Consider the following 26,499-nt stretch of genomic DNA (forward strand, 5'->3'; position numbering starts at 1 on the left):
TAATTTCAAGGCCCGTGAAATTAGTCGAGATACACGTAAGCTGATCCGGAGACTTACTTTAATTAAAAAAAACCAATGGTTTAATTACACATCACCTGCCCTCTTAAAAGTTAAAAAACAATGTCTTTCGGTGGAGTCCGTCAGAGTTAAAATTAAAACATTATTTTTCTATATTAAAGCCTACGTGTTTCTTAAAAAGGAAAAGAAAGAAAGAAAGAATAAATGAAAGCCCGTGCCAACACTAACATACCTAGTTTGAATTTGAGATTGAATCTATTTTTAAAAAAAATAAAATTGATTTTTTTTATTTTAAAATATTTTTGGATTGTTTTTGATATATTAATATTAAAAATAAAATTAAAAAAATAAAAAAATATATTATAAGAAATCTGTACGCTACCAAACACGACTGTTATTTTCATGATACCCCCCTCCCATTATTTATTGCACTTCACCCTCTAAACAAACCACCCCAACAGCCCCCACGCCTCTCCATTTTCCTGCAGCCAGTACTTATACAATGACCAAACTTCGAATCTGAACCCAAACACAAAACAACCCTTCATTTTCTCCCTCTATAACCTTAACTAATCACCCTGGTCTTGTCTCAAGACCGACCAGCAAGAACCCATGGCAGCGGCACTAGAGTGCTGGTCGAGCAGAGCCAGCACAGACGAGGACATGGTAGAACAAGTCTTGATGAGAACACAAGACAGATCAGAAACCTCATCATCTTCAATCACCACAACAGCAACATCCTTACAATTATCTGATAAAATCACAAATCTTTCACAAAAAGACACTATTTCCTCGTCATCTGCAATGCAAAAAAGGCTTCAAAGATTGAGTCGAAATGTGTCTGAAGCCATTGCTTCACTTAAAAACTCATTGAATCTTGATTCACCACGTGACTCACTAGTGCAGCTAACGAGCTCCCAACAGGGTAATGCAAATGGTAATAAGAGCGAGAGATGCAGAAAGGTTGTGTGGGCGAGTGTTGTAAGGAACCTCACTCAGCTGTATCCGGGGAGCCAGTTGCCCGAGAAGCTTGTGTCCAATATCAGGAAGCACTATGATTCTTTGCCACTCAGGTTTGGTTTTTATTGGTGATCCAATCTTGCTTTACTTTATAATTTTGCACTGGGTTTTGTTTGATTGCCAGAAAATGGAGGAAAATTAGACAAAGACACTTTTTTTGAGGAGTAACACTGCCACTCTATTTTGCAAAGAAAGCGCACCATTTTTTTTTGGTGGTCTACTAATAGAAAGATAACATTAGTGCTAGAATTTGAGATTTAATCCAATATACTGAAAAAAGCTAAAAGCTTTTACAGGAATTTACCTTTTGTCTACAAAGTTTCCGGTTGTTCTTGCGTTATATGCATAATTGTTGCCCTTTCTTCTTTTTTGGTAAATTTGGGTGTTTTTGACAGTTATGCTCAGGCAGGGTTTGATATGAAAGAAGTGTTTTTGCACATTAAGTTGATAGAGCAGACATCAGTTGACGAGCAACCAGCAATAATGATACAAGAAGTGTCTGATGATGAGGTACAGGGCTGTGTATACAAACTCACATTTGCTTGCAACTCGTCCATTTCTTGGCCCGCAATGTCTGGTGCATTGGATAGCGCTTCCATTTGTTGCAAGAAGATTCAGATCTTTGAAAAGAAAGGGTTTACTCTTGGGGTTGTTCTTCTTTTAGTCCAAGCTGGACAAGAGAAATCATTTAGAGCTCGGATAGAAAGCGCTTTAAAATCTTCTGTAAAGAAGTCCAAATCCACCACTGTGAAGCTTCCCTTTGGGCTTTGTGGGTGTCAAGAAGAGAATGCTAAAGGAAACTTTGGTGAAATTGAAGAGGATTCTTGTGAACAGAATTGTAGGAATGCCATTGAGAATTCAAATGTGAATATTCAGCTTGAGATGCCCTTACCCACCTCGTCGATTGTTGTATCCGTCGATGAGTGGCAAACAGTTAATTCTGGCAGGGATGAGATAGGAAAATGGCTTTTGAACTCTGATAATCTTGAGTTCATTGATCAGATTGGACCAAATTCCTTTAAGGGAGTTCACAAGGGCAAAAGGGTGGGAATTGAGAAGCTTAAAGGGTGTGATAAAGGGAATTCTTATGAGTTCGAGCTCCGTAAAGATCTTTTGGAACTGATGACTTGCGGGCATAAGAACATTCTTCAATTTTATGGAATTTGTGTTGATGAAAATCATGGATTGTGTGTGGTGACCAAATTGATGGAAGGTGGACCTGTTAATGAGCTAATGCTAAAGAATAAAAAGCTTCAAACTAAGGAAATAGTAAGAATTGCTACAGATGTAGCAGAAGGGATAAAGTTTATGAATGATCATGGTGTTGCATATAGAGACCTTAACACGCAACGGATTATGTTGGACCGGCATGGGAATGCTTGCTTAGGGGACATGGGCATAGTTACTGCTTGCAAGAGCATGGGTGAGGCGATGGAGTATGAAACAGATGGTTATCGTTGGCTAGCTCCTGAGGTTTGTTCCCTATCTTTCTTCACAAGTTTCAAAATTCATGTCTTTGAAAGAAGTCAATTCTGATCACAACTATCCATTGGATAAGCACTTGTCACGGCCATGAACCTAGCAATGATCAAAGCGTGTTTTGCATAGATGGACAATGAAACCAGTCGATTAGCATGCATTTGAAATTTTGTTTTGATTATCATAATTTTTGGTACGTTCCATGCCATGCATCAATGCCCTGTAGGATATCGACATATTGTGTTGTTTTGATGTTGGGATAGTTTAGTTCTTAAGGGACCGTTGGTGTATTTTGAGCTAGTTTGCATATAGGTGCTGCACCTTTTGCTGTGTAGCTGGGTTCAAAGTTAATTATTTGGCTACGAATACATTTAAGCACCTTTAACTGTCACCGTGAAATAATTATGCCATTTTTATCTTTAATTGCCTACCTGTTACTGTAAATTTAACCAGGAGAATACTGTAAATATAATTGCCTATCTTTAGTAGGAGTATCTTTTTGTGATAAACGATGTTACCCCTGTGTTCAAGGACATTGCTTAGAATCAATGTATGAAGGCACTATCTGGTTCGCTCAAATATGCTGAAAGAGACTTTATACCACTCATCCCAACATAATTGCTTGAGCATGCGCAACATGTCTTCATAATTGTTCTTGCTTTACATCTCAACATAACATCTTTGCATAAACACCCTTATATTCTCCATTAGACAAATCATCCCAGCCACTACAATATTGTTTTGGTGCCACTTTTAGCAAAATGGTTTAGTTAGTGGAGCCCGCTGATTTGATCTCTTGAACTTTAAGCATGATTAGCGGTCCTTTTCAATACCTAATTTGTAAGCCAATACGTGGGCACAAACTTTTTTCAATTCCATTTGCCTATAGGAGCAATATACATATGATGATAATATTCAACTCGATGTAACTCCTGAAAGGAGATTCAACTAGGTAAGTTGCAGTTATCCAATCCAAGTGCTGTGGCCATAATGATACATAAATTTCCCTCCCTAAACAGGAACACAGATGAATTGATGATCCACCATTTCTGGTTGAAAACAGATTATTGCAGGTGATCCAGAGAATATAACCGAGACATGGATGAGTAATGCATATAGTTTCGGGATGGTGGTTTGGGAGATGGTGACTGGCGAGGCTGCTTATGCTGCATATTCACCTGTGCAGGCAGCAGTTGGTATAGCTGCTTGTGGCCTAAGACCTGAGATCCCTAAGGACTGCCCGCAACTCCTGAAATCTCTGATGACCAAGTGCTGGAACAATTCCCCATCAAAGCGGCCTAAGTTCTCTGAAATTCTATCAATTTTGTTGCGGCCTAGCAACAATATCAATAGGTAAAAGTTCTTCAAGCCCGTGGTATGCAGTCGGATTATTGCTGAATTTTGTGCTAAAAAAAGTCCCATATCAAGTTAGTAGGAACAGGGTCCTATCATGCATAGTTGAAGATTGTGGAAGTTGATATAGCAGAAACGAAGGTATATTTCTTCTTGTACCTTGTGGAATCAATCTCGCAAATCAGAGAAAAGAAGATGAAAAACGTGCCTTGATTGACCGATTGCATTTTTTAGATTGTCTGCCATGGTATATATTTATTCCATATCTCATCATGTTTGCAGCGTGAGTGAGGGAAATATCAAGTAACTTTCTCTATGTGCGCGTCATGAATAACTATGCATCGGCCATTGATTGCGAAATGCTAGGGTTATTAGATCAGAGAAAAGATGGAAGAAAACAAAAGGAAACCAAGATCATATGTGGTCCTTTGGGCGTACAAATTTTGAGTGATACTAGGAAATTTTGAGTGTCCCATGTTCTCTTTTCGTGTATGTGGTGGCCATCGGAGGGACCTAAAAGAGGCCTCTCATGCTTTTATGTCTCCTGGGAAATTAGAGTTGTAAAACACCCTTCTTTTTAGGGTCTAATAGCATAGTTTAACTTTTGAACTTATAACCAGTCCCAAGGGGCCACGTATTGGAAAATGGATTTGGCTGTAGAAATTTCTGCATCTATTGCTAAAATGCTCCCATGTTGTCGTTTTGTCTGTCTAATCCATTGACCAGTGATATAAAGAATCCCTAGAGACTTATGAAACTAGAAAAAAGGCAGCTTCAGGCATTACTCCTGATCTAGACCTGCCCTGCTCAAGATTAAGAGAGATCGTTCTCTACTCTCCAGCTCTCTAGCATGCTGGAGGAAACGTGGCTATGGACAAAATCTAAGAATGTACTAACGTGTAGACGTTGAAGGACAATCGAATCCCATCGCTAGGAACTAATCATGTCATCTGAAAAGAGCACATGCATAGCATGTGCACCTGTTATTCAAAAACTCCAAAGGACACGTTCTGTAGAGTTTCAAGATCTCACTTCCAACAACTCTAGCTACATTAATTAATCGAATCCTTAACTGGTTACACTGCTCTCGGTTCTTACATGATCAGTCAAGGACTTCGATATAATATACTACTTCACATGTAAAGCCTGCAGCACTGTAACCATACACAGCAGCATTGAGTTTTTCTCAGGAGAGGGATTAGCCATTCGTTAACGGGGTGCTAGCTGTCTTAATCTAAAGAACAACATGGCATAGCATCTAGGATCAAACTTTAGGTGTCGCTGTTATAGGATGAATCTCAATGAACCAGAAGAGCTACATAAGTTGTCTGGCAGAAACAAAGAGGTTGTGTCTGGGGACCAAAATCAAGGCACCCACTTGTTTGTGCCTCCGGGAAGCAGAGAAGCAGACTGTTCAATGCCACCATAATAATCTTCGTAATGAAGCGTGAAAGCATGATGTCTCGCAGGTGCAATAATGACACATCAACTTTGTTCCTTCTACCTGCTAATTCCGATCAATGTTTGCATTTAAGCCCGTCACTAGTCACTGCTAGCCCGTGACGAGCATGAATGCACTAGAGGCTGGTTCTTGTTCATATATAAGCGGGGAAGTACGCCTATAAGTTGCTCAACGGCTGTTCTGGGCTTTGTTTGTTTTCTTGTTAAAAATATTTTTGAAAAATTTTAATTTTTTTTATTTTAATATGTTTATGTAAACAATAAATTTTTAAGATAAAAAAATATTATTTTAATATATTTTCAAGCAAAAAATATTTTAAAAAACAATCATTCCACCTTCTCAAATCTGTTTATAACTTAATGTTTTTTTTTGTCAATTATATATTGTTCTCTAATTTATTTTGTATTTTTCTTTTTTGAAAAATAAAAAAAATGAAAGAGAAGCAAATAAGGTGGGAAAATTTGATGACCAGATGAGATATTTTTTTTAACACATTTATTAAATGAGTATGGTTAATGCAAGTTTTTCTATGGCATTTAGGGAGTAATTAATAATATTTTATTAGTTTTTTCCTAGGACAATTTTAAAGAAAGGATAGAAAAAATAGATATAAATAAGATAAATAATTCCTAAATAGAAATATTCTTATACTTTTTTGTGGGTCATAAATTATTTTTTTATATATATCCATATTTGTTTTCAAGATGAATACATGGAATAATTAATATAATGATACGAGTCACTCCTAATCACCATAAAAAAATCTTTTATGAAGAATTTTAATTCATAACAGATAAGCAAAAATAGAGTTTGAACTTCGGCAGCTGAAGCCCATCAGGACCCAATTAACAAGGCTGGGCCGAAAGCCGTCTCATTTCTTCTTTAGTTCTTACTTTTAATACGAGCTTCAGCAAGGCTTTCAACATTTTCAACCCAGTTTATGTATCTGATCGCATATTGTTTAGCACCAGAGAAAACCCACAAGGATGGATCCACGCAGAAGCAGGATCAAATGTTTTCCCCTTCTTTCTGAACTAATAATGCATAACAGCAGTTGTTTAAAGCGCTGATCTCAAGTCTGGCACGCCATTTTCAATACTCACCATGGATAGATACGTACCTTGAAGGCATATCGTAGATTACATGAATTAAAAATGTAAAAGGGACGTTGGAGAATCTTCTGGGGTAGCCAGATAATGAGCAATGACGAAGGAGCAATGGATGTTTATTACGTTGGAAGCTTCCCAGACTTTGAAAATGCTTTGGAATTGAATCTGATTTTAAAACAGAATCCAGATGTGAAAAAGGTGCGGTTCCCACATATATGTGGATGAATGCATGGATCCACAGTCGCTTGTAACATAAAATGTCCGAGCATGATCGCCATCTAGGAATTGCCATAAAAATGGAATTGCCTGGTGATCTTTTCCAACCTTCAAGGCAGGCAGGTGTGCTCTACCAGATGGATGATGCGTTGTGATAGAATGTCAGTCAGTCTCCAATGCAATGCTCTTGAATCAACACCAAAGGCAACGCAGCAGTGTGGTAAATATCCTACTTGCTAGAACAAGAGAAATAAAAACAAAAAAGGGCAGACGGGAAAAGGAGAGTAGAAAAAAGAAAGAGGGAATGGGAATAGATATGAGCTCCAAGAAAAGAATGGTTCCATTTGCATGGAAGAAGCAACCCTCTGTCATTTGTTGGCCCCTTAGGATGACTCTATCTGGTCCCAGTGGCCAATAGGGCATCGTCCGCAAAGTGAAAAAAAGATGGAAAGAGAGAGAACATATTCGGTAGGAAACGGAAGTGAAGATAAAATTCAATCAGGAACTTCTTTCCAGTTCCAAACAAGAAGTAAAAACAATCAACAGTTGCCAGCCCGTGGCTTGCGCGGAAAGTCCAATAAAATATCTTACGTATGTATGTGTCATTTTTAATTGTATTTATCGGCATCCATTGTTCCTTGTCGTTCTTCCTTCTTCCTTCTACCTTCGAGTTTGAAACAAATTCACGGACCTGGATCATTCTAGTAGTCACCGAGGTAGTTGAATTATTGCATTTATCATAATTTCTCGGTATGGAAAGTCCTCTCTCGGAGCAAGTTTTCTGGAACCAGAATTCACCGTGGTTCTAACTTCTTATATATATATATATATATATATATATATATATATATATATATATATAGTTTGAATGTTAGAAAATATAGTGTAGACATCTAGTTCTACAAATAAAAAATAATAAAGCCTTGAAAATAAATAATTTATCATTAATTAAAAACAATAAAGTTGCATTTCTTTAAAGTATTTTAACAAGTAAATATTTTTCTTTAATTTAATTTAAGTATTTTTGTTTTTATTATTAGTATACATGCTAGAACTTTGATCTTATATGTATTATAAATTTAAATATATACTTTGTATGCATGCTAGTATTATTTTTATTATATTTATGTTAAAAAAAAATGTTTATATTGAATTTTATTTTCCATGTTCATAAATTTAAAATCACATACAATCTAATATTATTTTGAATAATTTTTTATATTTTATATGCTTGTATTATGATAAACTAAATATCCATACTCACTAATATAGTATAAGATAACTTATTATGATAACACTTTTTTATAGTATAAGAAAAAATTAATTTACCATAAATCTATGTCAAACAACTGTGATACAAAGTAATTATTTTTGAAGGCTTTTACCATGCCTCCTCTTTTTTTTAATTATAGTATATCAATGTTCTGATTTTTGTTATCAACATGGGTGACAAGATAGACTGAGCGTGTATATTTAAGCTTTTAGTAGATATCAAAACTTTACTGGTTAAAACATAAATATATTGACACATAAGCAATCTACATATAATAACTATAAATATTATTCTTTTAGAAATAGCATCTATTTTAAGAATTTTATATAAGGTAAAGAAAAAATATGTGAAATTATACACTTGACATATAAATAGATGAGATGTACACTTTTATATGCTACCCTGTATAAAATATCATAGCTATTTGGCCTGTACTCTACCGCAAGTCATAATTGTTTTTAAAAATATTAGATATACATGTTATTTTTATATGTTTTTTAATATAAACAATTTAAAATATAAATAGAAAAGCTTATGAAAATATCTAGTAAAATAAAATCAATAATTATTTATGTAAATAAATAAAAAATAATAATTAACGGTAACTGAAAGAGAATCTGAAAAATTAAAAGTAGGATGTAGATTAAAATATTTGATCCCATAAAATGAGACATTTACTCGTTTGTGTCTACTAAATTTGTTTATTGAAACCAATAAAAAATAATAGAAATAGAAAAACATATGAAACTAATTGAATAAAATAAAAAAATATTATGTAAGGCCGAACATATTAAAAATATTATTTCAAAATAAATATTATTTTTATAAAATAGATTTCATTTGTATAAAAACAATTCTTTAAAAATTAAATACAAAAAAATATTTTAAAAAAATCCTTTATTAAATTTTTTTTGCAAAACTCATGGTCTGGATTATGAGACTAAGATAAACTGATAGAAAATAAATTGAAGATAACCACAAAACCAATCTTTTTTTTTTAATATTAATAATGTAGAATGATAAAATTATGAAAGAGAAAAAGAATGTCAAACTGCATTAACTTTTCAAACTCGTGATCTATGTCATTATATTACAAGGTCCACAAATAAAAAAAAACATGAAGCCCAATCCCCAAAAAGTAAAACATTGAATGATCAAATCGAGAGAAAAAACAATCACGTAAAAAATTATGATTAAAATAATAAGGGTGAAAATAAAAATAAATAAATTAGAGGACATAAAAAAATTATACTGAAGGGTGAAATGAAAAATGAAAAAACTTTAACAAAAAGAAAAGGAAATCAAAAGAATGAGGACTAAATTGTAAAAAACAAAACAACATAAACTTTTATTGAATGATAAAATTTAAAATCAATAAAACTTTAACAAAAGAGTTAAGGAAAAAATTAGAAATAAAAAGAATAAGAACCGAATTGGAACAAATAATATATGATAAATTATAATTTAAGGATGAAATTGAAAATAATTTTTTTTTATAAATGACCCAATCATGAAAATAAACAATAAAAAACATAAGAACTAAAATTGACAAACCAAAATAAAAGAGAACAAATGTGTACTTTCTTTGGAAAAGAGAGAAGAGAAGGAAGGAAAAAAAAAGAAATGACCATCATAGACAAACCACTCATCACCCGTCGCCATGCGCCACCTCAACAGGAGGAGAACATGATAACACTTTCAAAAACATGATAGAATGACAGGTTTGGCCATCGTATGACATCATATGCGCAGTCCAAAAAGCACGGACGACGCTTACGCATTGGCGTGCAAAGAGCTTGTGCCAACAACTTTTTTAAATAAAAAAATATTTTTTCAACTTAAAAATACTAGAATGCCTTTCATGAGCCCGAAAATTTTAAAAATGTGTGAAAGGATAAAAATGCCCCTGAATGTATGCCTTGTTCCTTTGTATTTTCTAAATGTAAAAATGTATTTTTACATTATTTTAAGAAGTGAAAAGCCAAAAAAGCCTTTTGTCAGCATCTCTAATTTGTTTGACCCCACGGGTAAATGAGTAATTTTACTATTTTTAAGTTTTTAAAAGATGAAATAATTCTTGGTCAACAATTCTAAATTTTATGACCCAGGGGATAAATATGACATTTTACTGTGCAATTTTTTTAGAAAAGACTAACATGCCCTTAAAAAATCTTTCAATGACCACAAAGTCATTGAAAAAGACCAAATTACCCCCATCACTAAGTCTCTCATTTTCCACCCAATGGTAAAATAATAATTTTACTATAGTAATTCACAATAAATTATCTAATGCTACAATGAAAAAATCACGCCCTATATATTTTATGTTAATTCATTTTCTATTATTCTTATTATCAAACACAAGCAAGTAAATTAAATATAATGAAATGAATTCCAAGCAAAACCAAAGAAAAATGATATGATAATAATTCGAGGACAAAATTCAAATTGTTAGAAATATGTAATTATATATATTGAATACCCATTAAAATCTCTTAAACTTCCAAGACTTTTGGGTTTAGTCTCTTGGATTTCTATGACATTTGAGTTTTCTAATGTTCTTTAATGGTCTCATTTTCTTTTCTTATAAATAGACTATTTGTCTTGTATTCTAATGAATTTAAAACAATTTCTATAAGAAAATGTATAAAATTCTATTTTGGGACTTATTCTGAATATCCATGTTCTTATTTGTTCTTTATTTTTAAGATATTATCAGCATGATCACTCTAGTTTATAGTGAAATCTTGACATGCATGAACTCCTATGTTATGTGGCTTTTATCAATTTTAATTTTTTTCTTTTCATTATTGTTCATACTTTATGAAATATATTTGGTTCAATAACTTATTTTGGCAATTTGTTCATACTTTTTATGAATCAAGATTTAAAGTTCTTGAAGAACTAGTATTGTAAGTTCCTGAAAAATTGAATAAATTAAATATAGTTCTTGAAGAACTAGTATTTTTAAGGAACTAAATAAATAACGGTCTTAAAAGACTGATTTTTTTTCCTTTTATATTCATAATTTTATTTAATAAGTTATTTTCTTTTTTATATATAAATAATGATGAATATGACGAAACTCGAATTTACCGCTTTTGATATATCTGAGAATAATTATTTGTCATGGCCTCTAAACGCTAAGATTCATCTGAAAGCTATGAATCTTGGAGAGACTATCAAAGAAAAAAATAGTGCATCCTTTTAGGATTGCGTAAAAACAATGATTTTCATTCACCACCATCTCCATAAAGGATTGAAAGTTGAATATTTCGTAATAAAATATCCTTTTGTTAAGTGGAAAAATCTAAAAGAAAGATATAACCACCAAAAGTTTACCATAATTTCTCAAGCTTGTTATGATTGATTGCACCCGAGGTTCCAAGATTTTAAATCGGTCAATAAATATAATTCTACTCGTTTTAAAATTACCTCAGCTGAAATTATGTGGTAAAAATATCATAGAAGATCAAATGTTAGATAAAACATCATATACTTTTTATGCCTCAAATATTGTCTTATAACAACAATATAGATAACATAATTTAAAGAGGTGCTTAGAACTAATCATGTCTTATTGTGGTTGAACAAAATAATGAGTTTTTAATGAAAAATCATCAATCCCATCTCACATGTTCTAAACCATTTCCTGAAGTGAATGAAACCCTTGTCCAAAAGATAAAAAAGAATAAGGGTATAGATATGAAAATAATAAATGGAAAAGGAGAAGAGATAACTTTCAAAAAACAACTCATCATATCACTAGAATATGGAGACACAATGAGCCCAAACAAGAAAAGGGAGGGATTTGTATAAACATGAAGATAAATGTCATATGTGTGGCATGCATGGTTATTGGTCATGTACTTGTCGCACGCCAAAACATCTTATAGATTTATATCAAGCCTCTCTAAAACAAAATGCAGTTGAGACTAATTTTATTTATAAAGATCACAATGGTTATCTTGATATTTTTTATTTCTTAAAAACCCATATAAGACAAAAAAACATGCTTAGTGGTGGGATCCTTGGAGATGATTAATCTTTTTTTTATATATTTGTATTAGGATATTTATTTTATTTTATTTTCAATAAACAATGTCAATTTTATCTTGATATTTTTTATTTCTTGAAAATCCATAAAAGACAAAAAGCATGCTTAATGGTGGGATCCTTGGGGATGATTAATATTTTTTTATATTTTTATTAGGATATTTATTTTATTGTATTTTCAATAAATAATGTCAATTTTATCTCCATTAAATAATAAATTTTAATTATATTCTGAATAAAGACATGACTTTTCATGATGAAGATTTATGTCTAGCAAACAATGCAATAATACACATAATTCTTAAGGAAAATAAATTCTTTGAATATTTGACATTAATTAATGCTAATGTTATTAGAATATGAGGTCCAGTAGACATGATTAAAAACTTCAAAAGAGCTAATATTTTGTTACCAAATAACACAAAACTAGGCATCAAATATGCATTATATTCACTTGAGTCCAGAAAAAATTTACCCAATTTTAAATATATACATGCTAATGGTTATTATATTGAAATAATAGATGAAAAAAAAAGGAATACCTTTATATATTTCATGTATTTTAGGCCATAAGCTTGTACTTGAAAAATTACATGCTTTCTCTTTTGGAATTTATAATTATACGATCATGAAATCTATTAAAACAAATGTTGTGATACATTAGATGTGTTCCGACCTAAAAATATTTATGTTTTGGCATTATCGACTTAGATATCTGGATTAATAATGATGTGATAAATTATTGAAAATTTACGTGGGCATCCTTTAAAGAACCTAGCGATTCTTTTACCAAGTGAAAATCCATGCGCTCCATGTTCTTAAAGTAAATTAATGACCAAACCATCTCCATCAAAGGTTTTTATAGAATCACCATCTTTTCCCGGGAGAATTCAATGAGATATATTAAGGACCTATTCATCCACCATGCAAACCTTTTATATATTTTATGGCATTGATTGATGCATCAAGTAAATGGTCATATAATTGTTTACTTTTAATTGAAATGTTGCATGTGCTAGATTAATATCACATATTATTAGACTACATACGTAATTTCCTGATTATCCAATTAAGATAATTTGACTGGACAATGGTTGTGAGTTTACTTCTCAAGAATTTAATAATTTTTGCATTTCTATTGGAATTGATGTTGAACATTCAGTTGCTCATATATATATACTCAAAATGGTCTAGCTGAATCATTTATAAAGCGACTTCAATTAATTGCTAGACCATTACTTATGAAACCAGAATTACCTACATCTATTTGTGGACATGTTATATTACATGTTGCATCATTGGTTAGAATTAGACCAACTGCATACCATAAATATTCTCTTTTGCAACTTGATTTTGGTATGCCATTAAATATATTTCATCTATGAACTTTTAGTTGTGTAGTATATGTGCCTGTAACACCCTTATAAATAACTAAAATGAGTCCACAATGTAGAATGAGAATTTATGTTGGTTTTGATTCTCCATCTATTATTAGATTCCTTAAATATTTTAATTGATGATGTTTTTAAAGCATGTTTTGAAGACTACCTTATTGATGAGAACATTTTCCCATCATTAGGGGAAGAAAAATTAATTCCTGAAACATGATAAGAAATTACTTGGAATAACCCGAAGTTATCTCATTTTGATTCAAGAATAAATCAATGTGAACTTAAAGTTTAAAAGATAATTCATTTATAAAATATTACAAATCAATTGTCACATGTTTTCACCAATAGTGAAAAGGTGGTTAAATCCCACATTCTAGTTACAAATGCTCCATTTAGAATTGCAATCCCTGAAGGATAAAAAGACAACATAGTAGTAAATGAATCCATACCATGCCTGAAGCGCGAAAGACCTGTTGGTGCCAAGGACAAAAATCATAGAAAACAAAAATTACAACAAATAAATGATGGTACTCTTTAAAAGTCTTTATCCATAAAACCAGCAACAAATATTGTGTCCAAATCATCTTTTAATATTGATCCTCTTGAAGAGAAACCTCTTGAAAAGATCCAGGTACCTGAAAATAATGAGATCTTCTTAAACTATGTTCATACAATAGAGATTTTAGATCAAAATAAAATTGTCATAAATAATGTATTTATATTTAAGGTTGCTTTTGGCATCACTAAAAGTGATGATGAAATTGAGCCATAAACTATAAAAAAATATTAATATATAAATGATTGACCAATGTGGAAAGAAGTAATCCAAATGGAGCTAAACTCATTTATATAACGTGAAGTATTTGGACATATAGTTCATACACCTAAAGGTGTTATGCCTATTAGATATAAGTGGATTTTTATTAGAAAACAAAATGAGACCAATAAAATTGTACGATACAAGGAATGACTTGTTGCATAAGATTTTTCACAAAGACCTGACATTGATTATGAAAAAACTTATTCTCTAGTTATGGATGCAATCACTTTTAGATTTTTGATTGATTTAGTAGTCTCAGAACTCTAGATATGTGTTTAATGAATGTAGTTACAACACGTCTATATGAATCATTAGATAAAGATATCCATATGAAAATCCTTGAAGGATTTAAAATGCCCGAAGCCTTTTATTATAAACCTATAAGTGTTTATTCCATTAAATTACAAAAAATATGGGTTGAAGCAATTTGGTCGGATGTGGTATAATCATTTTAAATAATATTTCCTAGAAAAGAGGTTTGAGAATAATGATATTTTCCCATCCATTTTTATTAAGAAAACCACGTCCAAATTTGTTATTGTTGCAGTATATGTCAATGATTTAAATCTTGTCGGTACTCTTCAAGAGCTCACAAAAACTGCAACCTATTTGACATGAGAGATCTCGAAAAGACAAAAAAAAAAATCTTGGTTTACAGATTGAACATTTCTCAAATGGAATATTTATCCATTAATCGACGTATACAGAAAAGGCCTTTAAGCACTTTCACATGGACAATGATCATCCTTTAAGTACACCTATTGTTGTTTAATCCCCTGATACGAAGAAAGATCTTTTCGACTGTTAGAAAAGGATGGAGGAATTCTTGGTCCAGAAGTACCATATCTTAGTGCTATTGGTGCATTTATGTATCTTGCAAATTATACAAGACCAAATGTAGCCTTTGTAATTAATTTATTGACAATATACAGTTCCAATCCCATTAAAAGACACTGTAATATGGTCAAATATATACTTAATTATCTCTACGAAACAATGAAAATGAGGTTATTTTATAGTGAATTAAATTCATAATTGATTGGATATGCAGATGCGTGTTATCTCTTTGAACCCTATAAAAAAGATATCACAAACAAGTTATCTGTTTACCTATGAAGGTACTATAATTTCTTGGAGATATGTCAAACAAATATTAATGGCTTCTTCATCAAATCAGTTATAAATTATTACAATCCACAAAGCAAGTCGAGAATGTATATGGTTAAAGTCAATTATCCAGCACATAAAAACAAAATATGGATTGTCAACCATTGATGATAGTCCCATAATATTATTTGAATATAATGTTGTTTACATCACTCAGCTTAGAGAAGGCTACATTAAAGGAGACAAAATAAAGCATATCTCACCAAAGTTCTTTTATACTTACAAGCTTCAATAAAAAAAAAAATTTGATATCAAGCAAATAAGGTTAAATGATAATTTTGCAGATTTACCAACCTCAATGTTTAAGAAACTTGTCCAAAATATTAGAATGCGTCGTTTTAAAGATTTATCATAAGACATGTACTTTTGAGGTGAAGTCAATGCAAATTGTACTCCTTTTCCTTTGCTTAAGTTTTTTCCCATTAAGTTTTACTTTGCAAGGCTTTAATGAGGCAATTTGGTATTTTTTTTTTAATCTTAGAGTATTCAAATATAGATCTTGAAGTATCTATATAAAACCCTCTAATGAGTTCTAAAGTATTCAAAAATCACACAAGAATGTTGTTCTATTTTTCCTTCACTTATGTTTTCTCTCTTTAGGTTTTTCTTTGCAAGGTTTTAATGAGACACATTTTTAGTACATGGTTATTTAAGGGGACGTGTTATAAAATTTGTAATTATATATATTGAATACCCATTAGAGTTAATTGGACTTCCATGACTCTTGAGTTTAGTCTCTTGGATTTTCATGGTATTTGAGTTTCCTAATGTCTTTTAATATTCTAATTTTCTTCTTTTATAAATAGACTACTCGTCTTGTATTCTAATAATTTTGAAAGAATTTATGTAAGAAAAGGTATGAAATTCTCTTTTAAGATTTACTAGACCTATGACCTATGCTACGGTGCGAGCCTATCATTTTCTTTTTAATGCACAACATGAATGTTTAGGCAATGGTAATATTTGTAAAGAAATAAGAAAAATCCGATGGATCCAATAAAATTAAGTAATGTAATAAGTCTGATTTAAACCATAGGAACGATAATAGATGAACCATACAAAATTTTTTTGGTGAAAATTAACTAAAACAAATAAACCGCCAATATCATACATGAAATAAAAAATCGATGGAGACTCACCGTCATTCCACTGTGGACAATGTTCACTACCAGAAAACCTTATCGAGACGTTCCAAACCCCATTGTAAAGGAGTGCACGTCGACATTAAAAGAAGTCACATGGGTTGCTAAAGTAATACTGCAGAAAAGAAAACAAAAAAAAAAGGAGTGATAATTCACCTATATTCAACCAATCAATTCTATTTAACTCAAGAATAAAACTTATATATAAAATAAACTTAATAAAAACCAATAATTAAAAAGACTAAGAGAACCCAATCAAATTAAAAAACAAAGGACCCAAAAAGTTGGAAAAAATAGAGCCTAATTTCCAATTAAATAAATACTAAAGGATAAAACAAAAAAAAAATAGCTTAAAAAAATATCAAACAAAACAAATAAATCTCGAGTGAAACCCCCTAAAGTTGAGTTAATTTTCAAAATTTGCAACTCATAAAATCCTAAACATGGACTTAACCAAAAAGCTAAAATCCAAACAAATTAAAAGTTGAAGGATGAAATCGAGTAAAAAAACAATTTAAAAAATTTTGCAAATAAAAAAAAACAACAATAAAAATAATAAGGATGAAATCTAATTGGGAAAAAAATAATAGAGGGTGAAATCAGGAAAAAAATTCAAATAAAAAAATTATCTCTGATTTTATAAATAACAATTAAAAAATAGAGACCAAATATGATAAAGCAAGAACTTGAATAAGGATGAAATTGAATAAAATTTTAATTTCATAAATTATTTAAAATAAAGCAAATAATAACAAAATAACATGGATTAAATAAAAAAGAAGGAGATGTTTAGCCCTTGTTTGGAACGTTTGGTATTACGTTCCAAACGGAGGTTGGATAAAATTTGATTTTTTTAAATTATATTTTTTTATATTTTTGGATCATTTTGATTTGCTGATATAAAAAATGATTTTTTAAAAATAAAAAAAATATTATTTTGATGCATTTTCAATTTGAAAAAACTTTGAAAAATAACAGTTATCACACTTCCAAACACTCCCTTAATAGTTTATATGAAAAATTGCAGGGCCAACACAAAGACCAAGAAAAAAAAAGAAAGAAAGGAGAAGAAAAGAGAAATGGTAGTCGATGACAAACCAACAAACTTATCTATGCAAATATTGTTTTTTTTAATGGAAAATATGCTGAGATGCATTTTGGCCCCTCGAATTAGTCTCATGCACCGTCCTAAGATGACAGAGCGACTAACGGCCCCATATTATGCACTAGCGTATTTTTTTATTTATTAAAATACTTAAATGACTCCACTTCAACTCATTAATTAAAAAAATAGTAATAAAATGACAAAAATACTATGTAATCCAGGGGTTATATTATTTGACATTAAAGACGTCAAGGTCTTTTACTGTGCAACAAAATTTAAAATTATGAAAAGCCCCATTCATTAGTTTTTTTTTTTTCAACTCCAAGGGTAAATAAGTTATTTCACTATGCATTTTTCTATGAAAATACAAAAGTAACCCTTAGTAGAAGCTAAAAATTTATTTCTTTTAAGGGCAATGATGTAAACTTATTGTATAATTTAAACACAAAATACCCATCTTGCCCCTAATTAATTTTAGAACACCAAAATTATCTCAATACAGGTTTTTTTAAGACCAAGAAAAAGAAAATTCTATTACTGTTTACAGTTGTGTCTAAGTGAATTATGTTTAGATAAACAATGTTTTATCTTTCTCTCTCTCTCTCTGTTTTTTTTTAATTCTAATATCTATGTTTCTATTTATTTATTTATTTTACATAAATAATTCTTAACAATCTAGATGGTCCCTTAAAAATTTTCCATCCCATCCCAGTCGAGAACCCTAAGCCCCAAGGCCACAGACCGAATGCAAAACCATAAAATACTCCCGTCTCTACCCCATCTAAACTTCAGTTTCTCAAACCCAAAATAAAAAAAATCTCTCCTTCACAGTCACTCCACAAGCTACCAAAACAAACCCCCCCCCTAGATTCCATCCTTCCTCACTGGGCTAATCGGTACGTTTATCACTTCCTCTAAACAATCTCTTGCATAACATCTTCACATTCGAATCTTATTAGGCCTCAGGGTTTATGGTTTTATTAGCAGCACCGTTTTTTTTATTTCATTTTAACAATTTTGATTGGTGTTCGTCGTTTGTTTGGCAGTTTACTATACTTTATGCTTCCTATAAAGCGACCTGTTGAAGCAGTGCTGGTTGAAGGAGAAGACGCACCAGATAACAGCATATCAGATTCATTTTCTTTCAAAAAGAACCGGATCGATTGCTCCTTGGAATCGAACGTGTCTAGTAACAAAAACAGTTGCGTTATTGGTAATTGCAGTGACACAGACAGAGACAGTAACAACCGCTGTAAAGAGGAGTTGATTATGTCACCTGGTGATTCGAAACCGATGGAGATTGATGAGGATCTTCACAGTCGCCAGCTTGCTGTTTATGGAAGAGAGACGATGCGAAGGCTTTTTGGTTCCAACGTTCTTGTTTCCGGGATGCATGGTCTTGGTGTTGAGATTGGTATGAATTATGAGACTTTTTTTTCTAGTTGATGCTACCGGGTGGTTTTCCCTTTGTGATTTGTTGGATTTGTTTGTGAATAGATTGCTTTATTGATATAAGATTTGGTTTCTGTGGTTTTGAAGTTTGGTTCATTTATTATGTTTTAAGGTTAGGATAGGCAAAATTGGATCTGCGCAATCCAACTACAGACCAAAAATATAGCAAAGCATGGTGCAGCACATGAAATAGAGATGGTTAATGGAGATTTGTGTGGTGACTATAGATATGATTGGATGTGCCCCTAAAATATAGATGGAGGCCTTGGCACTCTAAACTAAATACGGGTGGCTTTAAATCATCCGAGACTGCTAGGATCAACAAGATAACCCTGCTTATTTTACAAAATAGATCCTGATTTCTGAGCAAGAAATTTCAAATCTGTTTTTCTCATTCCCTGGCTTCAAATTACCGAATCATTTCTGTGAGGGAGACACAGGGAAGGGAGGGGGGAGGGAGCGCATCATACATGGATGATTGAGAACTTAAAAACTCGTTTTATTTTGCAGAAAATGCTTAAAGAAAAAACCTTAAAACTAATTTACTTTGATAATAGTTGCTGGCTTCTCTCCTGGCAAGTGAACTTGATCTTAGATCTTTCAATTTGACCTCTCAAGCTCTTTTTATTCTGCCTGGAACTTCTCATTTTCCATTTTGGTACTGCATTGTTCAAGATTTGGGTTCAGCTTTATGCTTGTGCAATATATTAAAAAGTGACAATCCTTACGCACTCATGACCAGTAGTATCAAATGTCTTTATCATTAGCTTCTCAACCACTTTGGTGATTAGTCTTGGAGCTAACACTGGAGAAGGACTCTGGATTTATTGATATTTGTGTTTTTTGGTTTGATTTGTATATATCATGGGTTCGAGTAACAAATAAAACAGAAATTTAAAATTGTGATTACGAAAGGGAGCTTCTGCTAGCTATTTCTCTTCACATCTTTTCCATTTTAGTCCTGTTTGTCTTTTTATCTCAAATTTTGATAGAATCAATTGGAGTCATATCAGTTGGATTGTTATTTTTATTAACCTGGCACCGGATAGTCTGTAATATATATTATTTTTCCTTTGGGTATGGGGTGATTATCTAAAACTGTAGAAGCCATTGCTTGAGTTGAGATAGCATTATTTAAGGAATGCTAATGTCTTTAATTTGGATTGATTCTTGTTCCTATTGGTGTTAAATTTATTGACTCTTTCTGTCTCTCTAATGTGTATCTATTTGCTGTAATTCTCTTACTACAGCAAAAAACCTCATTCTTGCTGGTGTCAAGTCTGTGACATTGCATGATGAAGGACTATTAGAGCTGTGGGATTTATCCAGCAACTTTGTTTTTTCCGAGAATGATGTTGGTAAGAACAGGGCCCTAGCATCTGTTCAGAAGTTGCAGGATCTCAACAATGCAGTCACCATCTCTACCTTAATTACAGAATTGACAACAGAACAACTTGATAAGTTCCAGGTACTTCCTTGTTTCTCCACTTCGATATTATCAGAAGAAATCTTGTCCAAATATATGCATTGTGCCATCTTGTCCACCTTTTTATAATCTTGATTAAAACCTGCAATTTGCTGAGCAGGTACTTTATAAAGGTTACCAGTAAATCTTTCTTTCACAGGAAAAAATGTTATTACAAATGCATGTCAGAATATGCTACTGAATTTGGATTTTTGTTGTTATATTATATGCATTTAGCTAAATCATTTGTATTGTCAATGACTAATTTTCTCTTGCAACAAATTAGGTGGTCAATGCCAGTTAAGGTTCGCAGCTTAATTATGCTATGCTAGACAGGGCCTATTGTTATTTTGTGCTACATGCATAACCCTACAAAAGTGAAAACATAAAACTGGCCCTTTTCTTTCTGTGTTGCATCATGTTGTTGTGTGACCTTACACTGCAAGACATGCCAATTCTTAAGAATACAATTGCTTGGTTCAATGAACTTCCAATGTCTTCTGTCCACAAAAGCTTGCAAGCATAATATTCACTTAACAAAAAATAAAATTTATAACCTGCTATATAAAATGGTCTCAACTATCAAAAGCATTAAATGTTCTAAGAAATTATAATGGAAGGCATGAACAAGAGGACAGGAGTGAAGATTAGTGTCCCGGTGTACTCATCTTGGTACAAAGGATCGCATTGCACCACCTTTTCGGTGTGTTAATAAAATTCTAAGATAATCTAAATGCTAAAGTGAAGGATATATATGTTCATGCAAATATGGGGAAAAAAACCATCCAATGACGTTATGTTTTCAGTGGATTATCACTGTGTCCAGGGTGGCCTGTAAGCCAACAGTCCCCCAAAATCTTCAAAATTCACTATAGTCCCTATGATTTGGTATATGCTTCATATTGGTCCCCATAACAAGTTGTTATTTTTTTTATTTGAAGTCATGTTGTGTCTAAGTTGCCCCCCTAACAATTCTATTCATCTTCTGCTATTGATTTTGTCTGCTATTTCTTCATCTGGTCTGCTCGAATACATTGCCTATCTTATTTTACAGAAATCATATGTATTTGCTTATACTGCTTTATGCCAGATGCTTGTTTTCTGGTGGTGCAGGCTGTCGTATTTACAGATCTCAATCTTGACAAAGCCATTGAGTTTAACGACTACTGCCATAATCATAAGCCCCCCATCTCTTTTATCAAGGCTGAAGTTAGAGGTCTCTTTGGCTCTGTGTTTTGTGACTTTGGACCTGAATTCACAGTGTTTGATGTTGATGGAGAGGAACCACACACTGGTATAATTGCATCTATCAGCAATGATAACCCTGCACTGGTGTCATGCGTTGATGATGAAAGGCTTGAGTTTCAAGATGGGGATCTTGTTGTTTTCTCTGAAGTGAAGGGAATGACAGAAATGAATGATGGAAAACCAAGAAAGATTAAAAATTCCAGACCATATTCATTTAATCTCGAGGAGGACACCGCAAACTTTGCTACCTATGAGAAAGGTGGGATTGTTACACAGGTGAAACAACCCAAGGTGTTGAATTTTAAGCCATTGAGAGAAGCAATTAAAGATCCCGGTGAATTTCTATTGAGTGATTTCTCCAAGTTTGACCGTCCACCTCTCTTGCACTTGGCATTTCAAGCACTGGACAAGTTCGTGTCTGAGATGGGTCGTTTCCCTGCTGCTGGTTCAGAAGAAGATGCTCAGAAGCTTATATCTCTGGCAAGTCACATCAATGAAAACTTAGGAGATGCGAGAGTAGAGGACATTAACCCAAAACTGTTGCGGCACTTTGCCTTTGGTGCCAGGGCTGTACTGAATCCTATGGCAGCTATGTTTGGTGGTCTAGTGGGACAAGAGGTTGTCAAAGCATGTTCTGGAAAGTTTCATCCTCTCTTTCAGGTTGGTATCAATTTTTTATTTTGTTGAAACTTCTTAAGTCTTTTTCTCTCTCTAGCCAACTTAGGCATGTGGTAAACTTCAGTTTTTGTTCTTGAGCTTTTCAACACTGTTGAAGAATTCATCTATTTAATTGTAGTCTTTGTACATAAACAAATGGAGGGTTCTTTTGTATGCACACTGTTAAAGAATTTTATCTACATACTTGCGCACTCTGTTTGGACCATCAAATTTAGTTTGATCAGAAGAAGTTTTAAATAATGTTTTGTGCTTTGTTTGGGCTTTCCTTTAATTCAGTTTGATCAGAAGGACTTTTAAATACTGTTGAGGGTTTCATCTATTAACCTATAGTGAGTTTTTATCATAACATCTTGGCTTGATAAACTAGCCATGTTTAATTTACCTAATTTTACTTGCCTTGGATGTGGCTGTTTCCAAAGTTAAACATCTACCTAATGATTCAACTTTACTGCTTGTTGTGGTAAGCTAACTTTGCCTTTTCTGCTGTAACAGTTCTTCTATTTTGATTCCATGGAATCACTTCCAACAGCAAATTTGGATCCCAGTGACTTCAAGCCACGAAATAGCCGTTATGATGCCCAAATCTCAGTTTTTGGGTCCAAGCTTCAGAAGAAGCTGGAGGATGCTAATTTATTTGTAGTGGGATCTGGTGCGCTTGGCTGTGAATTCTTGAAAAATTTAGCACTGATGGGTGTTTCATGTGGTGAACAGGGAAAGCTGACATTAACTGATGATGATGTGATTGAGAAGAGTAACTTGAGCAGGCAGTTTCTCTTCCGTGATTGGAACATTGGACAGGCCAAATCCACTGTTGCTGCTTCTGCTGCTGCATTAATAAATCCTCATCTCAAGATTGAAGCACTGCAAAATCGTGTGTCCCCTGAAAGTGAGAATGTATTTGATGATACTTTCTGGGAGAACTTAACTGCTGTTGTCAATGCTTTAGACAATGTCAATGCAAGACTTTATGTTGATCAGAGGTGCTTGTACTTCCAAAAGCCTCTTCTCGAGTCAGGAACCTTGGGTGCCAAATGCAACACTCAGATGATCATTCCTCACCTGACCGAAAATTATGGTGCTTCAAGGGACCCACCAGAGAAACAAGCACCTATGTGCACTGTGCATTCGTTCCCACATAACATTGATCATTGCTTGACATGGGCTCGATCTGAGTTTGAGGGTTTGGTTGAGAAAACACCGACAGAAGTTAATGCCTATCTATCAAATCCAGTTGATTATACTAATGCTATGACCAAAGCTGGTGATGCTCAGTCAAGGGACACCTTGGAACGTGTTCTTGAGTGCCTTGAGAAGGAAAAATGTGAGACATTCCAGGATTGCATCACATGGGCGCGTTTAAGGTACCCTCTTGTATTGGGTCTCCTATTCTTTCTTTATGGTAGGGCATACCTCATTCTGTTTTCTGACGTTATGCTTACATTGACTTAAGGTTTGAAGATTATTTTGCTGATCGGGTGAAGCAGCTGATCTTCACTTTCCCTGAAGATGCATCTACTAGTACTGGTGCTCCGTTCTGGTCAGCACCAAAGCGATTCCCTCATCCACTTCAGTTCTCAACTGCAGATCCAAGTCACCTCCATTTTGTCATGGCAGCATCAATATTGCGAGCGGAGACTTTTGGGATCTCTGTTCCTGAGTGGGTGAAACATCCTAAGACATTGGCCGAGGCTGTAGAGAAGGTGATTGTGCCAGAATTTCAGCCAAGAGAAGATGTGAAAATTGAGACAGATGAAAAGGCTACCACTATATCTACTGTATCTGTAGATGATGCAGCGGTGATCAATGAACTTATCAGGAAACTAGAGCAGTGCAGGCTTATGTTGCCACCTGCATACAGGATGACCCCAATTCAGTTTGAGAAGGTGGTCCCTCTTGTTCAATTTATTTAGCATGCATTTATTTGGATCATCCTGCTGTTGAACATAGCAGGATGTTATCCAACTTTTTTTTCATTTATTATAGCAGCTGATAATTTTGAAATATTTGCATGAATTGATGTTTGCTTCTTGTTGTGGACTTGAAGAATTTTTAATATGTGGCCAAAATATAATGAGAGGTGCTTTATCGGCCATTTGATGTTCTTGTGCCAACCCAAATTTAAGTGAATTTCCTTGACTGTGCAGGATGACGATACAAACTACCACATGGATCTGATAGCTGGTCTTGCCAACATGAGAGCAAGAAACTACAGCATTCCTGAGGTTGACAAACTGAAAGCCAAGTTTATTGCTGGAAGGATCATCCCTGCTATAGCAACCTCCACAGCTATGGCCACTGGTCTTGTGTGCTTGGAGCTGTATAAGGTTCTGGATGGTGGACACAAGGTGGAGGACTACCGCAATACATTTGCCAACCTTGCACTCCCTCTATTCTCCATGGCTGAGCCTGTCCCACCCAAGGTTATCAAGCATCAGGATATGAGCTGGACAGTTTGGGACAGGTGGATTCTAAAAGACAATCCTACCTTGAGGGAACTTCTGCAATGGCTCAAGGATAAGGGGCTCGATGCCTATAGCATTTCACATGGTAGTTGCCTGCTTTACAATAGCATGTTCCCTCGGCACAGAGACAGGATGGACAGGAAGATGGTTGATCTGGTGAGGGAAGTGGCCAAAGCGGAGTTGCCTGCATGTCGTCACCACTTTGATGTTGTTGTCGCATGTGAGGATGATGAAGGCAATGATGTTGACATTCCCCCAGTATCCGTTTACTTCTCCTAGGTTGTCTTGTCCATTTCCCCAGCCAGCTCGTCAGTCTTGATTTTAGGATGAGGGTTTGGAGTCCTTTCAACAGTTAGATTTTATTTCAATGCTGCATCTGAGAGTACACAAGATTTGATATTTTTCACACAACCATGTGACATAAACTAAAAAGTAACTTGTATTCCCCTGCGATGCTTTTTTATCGCTAGATATGAATAGGAAGTAATGTGACACCTGAGTTTTTGCCATGGCATTTGTCATGAGAAGAATTTCTGCTGTTGATGTCAGGTTATCTGCTGCTGTTCTCGACCCTGCAAGTGTTTTTCTTTGATAAAGGAGGTTGACTTTGGCATTTACATGGTGGATACAACCGGATCCTGCGAGGTGATGATATCTTTCAATAGATTTTTGAAAGAAAATTTAGTGAGAGAGACTGAGTTGCTCTATACGACGGACTTGATGTAATTTTCGTTGTTTGTCGCCGTGACTCACTCCTTGTATGAAAATAGGGAGAAAGTTGTCAGTTTCATTGATAATTTTACCCCTCGGATGAATATGGAACTCTGACAATTGTTCACGAATCACGAGTCCAACCTGTACTCGCTTTCATATTTACAAATTCGAAAACCATTCATGCGAATCACGGTGAAATATCTTGGTGAAATCATATAAAAGTGTTTTGTTAGTAAAATAATATAATTCATATTAGAAAACACGATATTGCTATTCAGAATAGTAATATTTAATAAAAATTATTAATTCGATAGAAGAATTGAGAGGAGAGAAATTAAAAAATAAATCTTGAAAACACATCAAAGCTTTGATTATGAAACCATTAATATTATTAGAAAAATCTTGACAAAACAAATCTAATACAACTAAAAAAGATAATCAATGATGACCTGAGTGGGTCACATTTCTATTAAAAAAATAAACCATCAATCATTTTTGGACGTCAAGTCATCGTCGTAACCTTTCTAGATATCGTTGAAATCGTCTTGTCGAGATTTTTTTTATAGTACTAATAATGTTATAATTAGAGTTTCAATACATCTCTAAAATCTTATTTTCTTTTCTTTTTATTCTTTTGCTCATTTAATATGTTTTATTGGATATCGCTACTTTGAATACCAACAAATTATAAATATCACGTTTTCTAATTATACATATGTTATATTATTTCATTGATTTTTTTGATTGATAAATATTTTTAATTTACTGTGATAATTATTTTTTAAAAAATCATGCCCGCCTTTGAGTTTAAAGTTTAAACACAATAGAGGAACCTTTCAAGTCAAAACAAAAATAAATAAAAAACATGC

General features: G+C 33.2%; 2 protein-coding genes across 2 annotated transcripts; both read left to right on the plus strand.

Annotated features, from left to right (window-relative positions):
- The first annotated feature begins 448 nt into the window (after nucleotides 1–448).
- LOC133680770 (uncharacterized) lies at nucleotides 449–4,103 on the plus strand. The gene is made up of 3 exons (XM_062103754.1): nucleotides 449–1,091; nucleotides 1,434–2,511; nucleotides 3,581–4,103. Exons 1-3 carry the CDS (start codon nucleotides 631–633, stop codon nucleotides 3,872–3,874), a joined length of 1,833 nt encoding a protein of 610 aa, XP_061959738.1. The 5' UTR covers nucleotides 449–630; the 3' UTR covers nucleotides 3,875–4,103.
- A 14,262-nt stretch (nucleotides 4,104–18,365) lies between these two features.
- On the plus strand, nucleotides 18,366–25,425 carry LOC133701675 (ubiquitin-activating enzyme E1 1-like). Its single transcript, XM_062125696.1, has 7 exons — nucleotides 18,366–18,507; nucleotides 18,658–19,025; nucleotides 20,314–20,531; nucleotides 21,642–22,436; nucleotides 22,947–23,815; nucleotides 23,905–24,337; nucleotides 24,599–25,425. Exons 2-7 carry the CDS (start codon nucleotides 18,671–18,673, stop codon nucleotides 25,193–25,195), a joined length of 3,267 nt encoding a protein of 1,088 aa, XP_061981680.1. The 5' UTR covers nucleotides 18,366–18,507; nucleotides 18,658–18,670; the 3' UTR covers nucleotides 25,196–25,425.
- Nucleotides 25,426–26,499: the final 1,074 nt, after the last annotated feature.

The sequence above is a fragment of the Populus nigra genome, chromosome 1 (genome assembly GCF_951802175.1).
Source record: "Populus nigra chromosome 1, ddPopNigr1.1, whole genome shotgun sequence".
Classification (NCBI taxonomy): Eukaryota; Viridiplantae; Streptophyta; class Magnoliopsida; order Malpighiales; family Salicaceae; genus Populus; species Populus nigra.

Bases quoted from the DNA above. Each gene is read 5' to 3' on its own strand.
- LOC133680770 (XM_062103754.1), top strand. From the start codon at position 631: ATGGCAGCGGCACTAGAGTGCTGGTCGAGCAGAGCCAGCACAGACGAG. The intron at 1,092-1,433 runs GTTTGGTTTTTA...TGTTTTTGACAG, and splicing joins TATGATTCTTTGCCACTCAG to TTATGCTCAGGCAGGGTTTG. The intron at 2,512-3,580 runs GTTTGTTCCCTA...GGTTGAAAACAG, and splicing joins ATCGTTGGCTAGCTCCTGAG to ATTATTGCAGGTGATCCAGA.
- LOC133701675 (XM_062125696.1), top strand. From the start codon at position 18,671: ATGCTTCCTATAAAGCGACCTGTTGAAGCAGTGCTGGTTGAAGGAGAA. The intron at 22,437-22,946 runs GTTGGTATCAAT...CTGCTGTAACAG, and splicing joins AGTTTCATCCTCTCTTTCAG to TTCTTCTATTTTGATTCCAT. The intron at 24,338-24,598 runs GTGGTCCCTCTT...TTGACTGTGCAG, and splicing joins CCCCAATTCAGTTTGAGAAG to GATGACGATACAAACTACCA.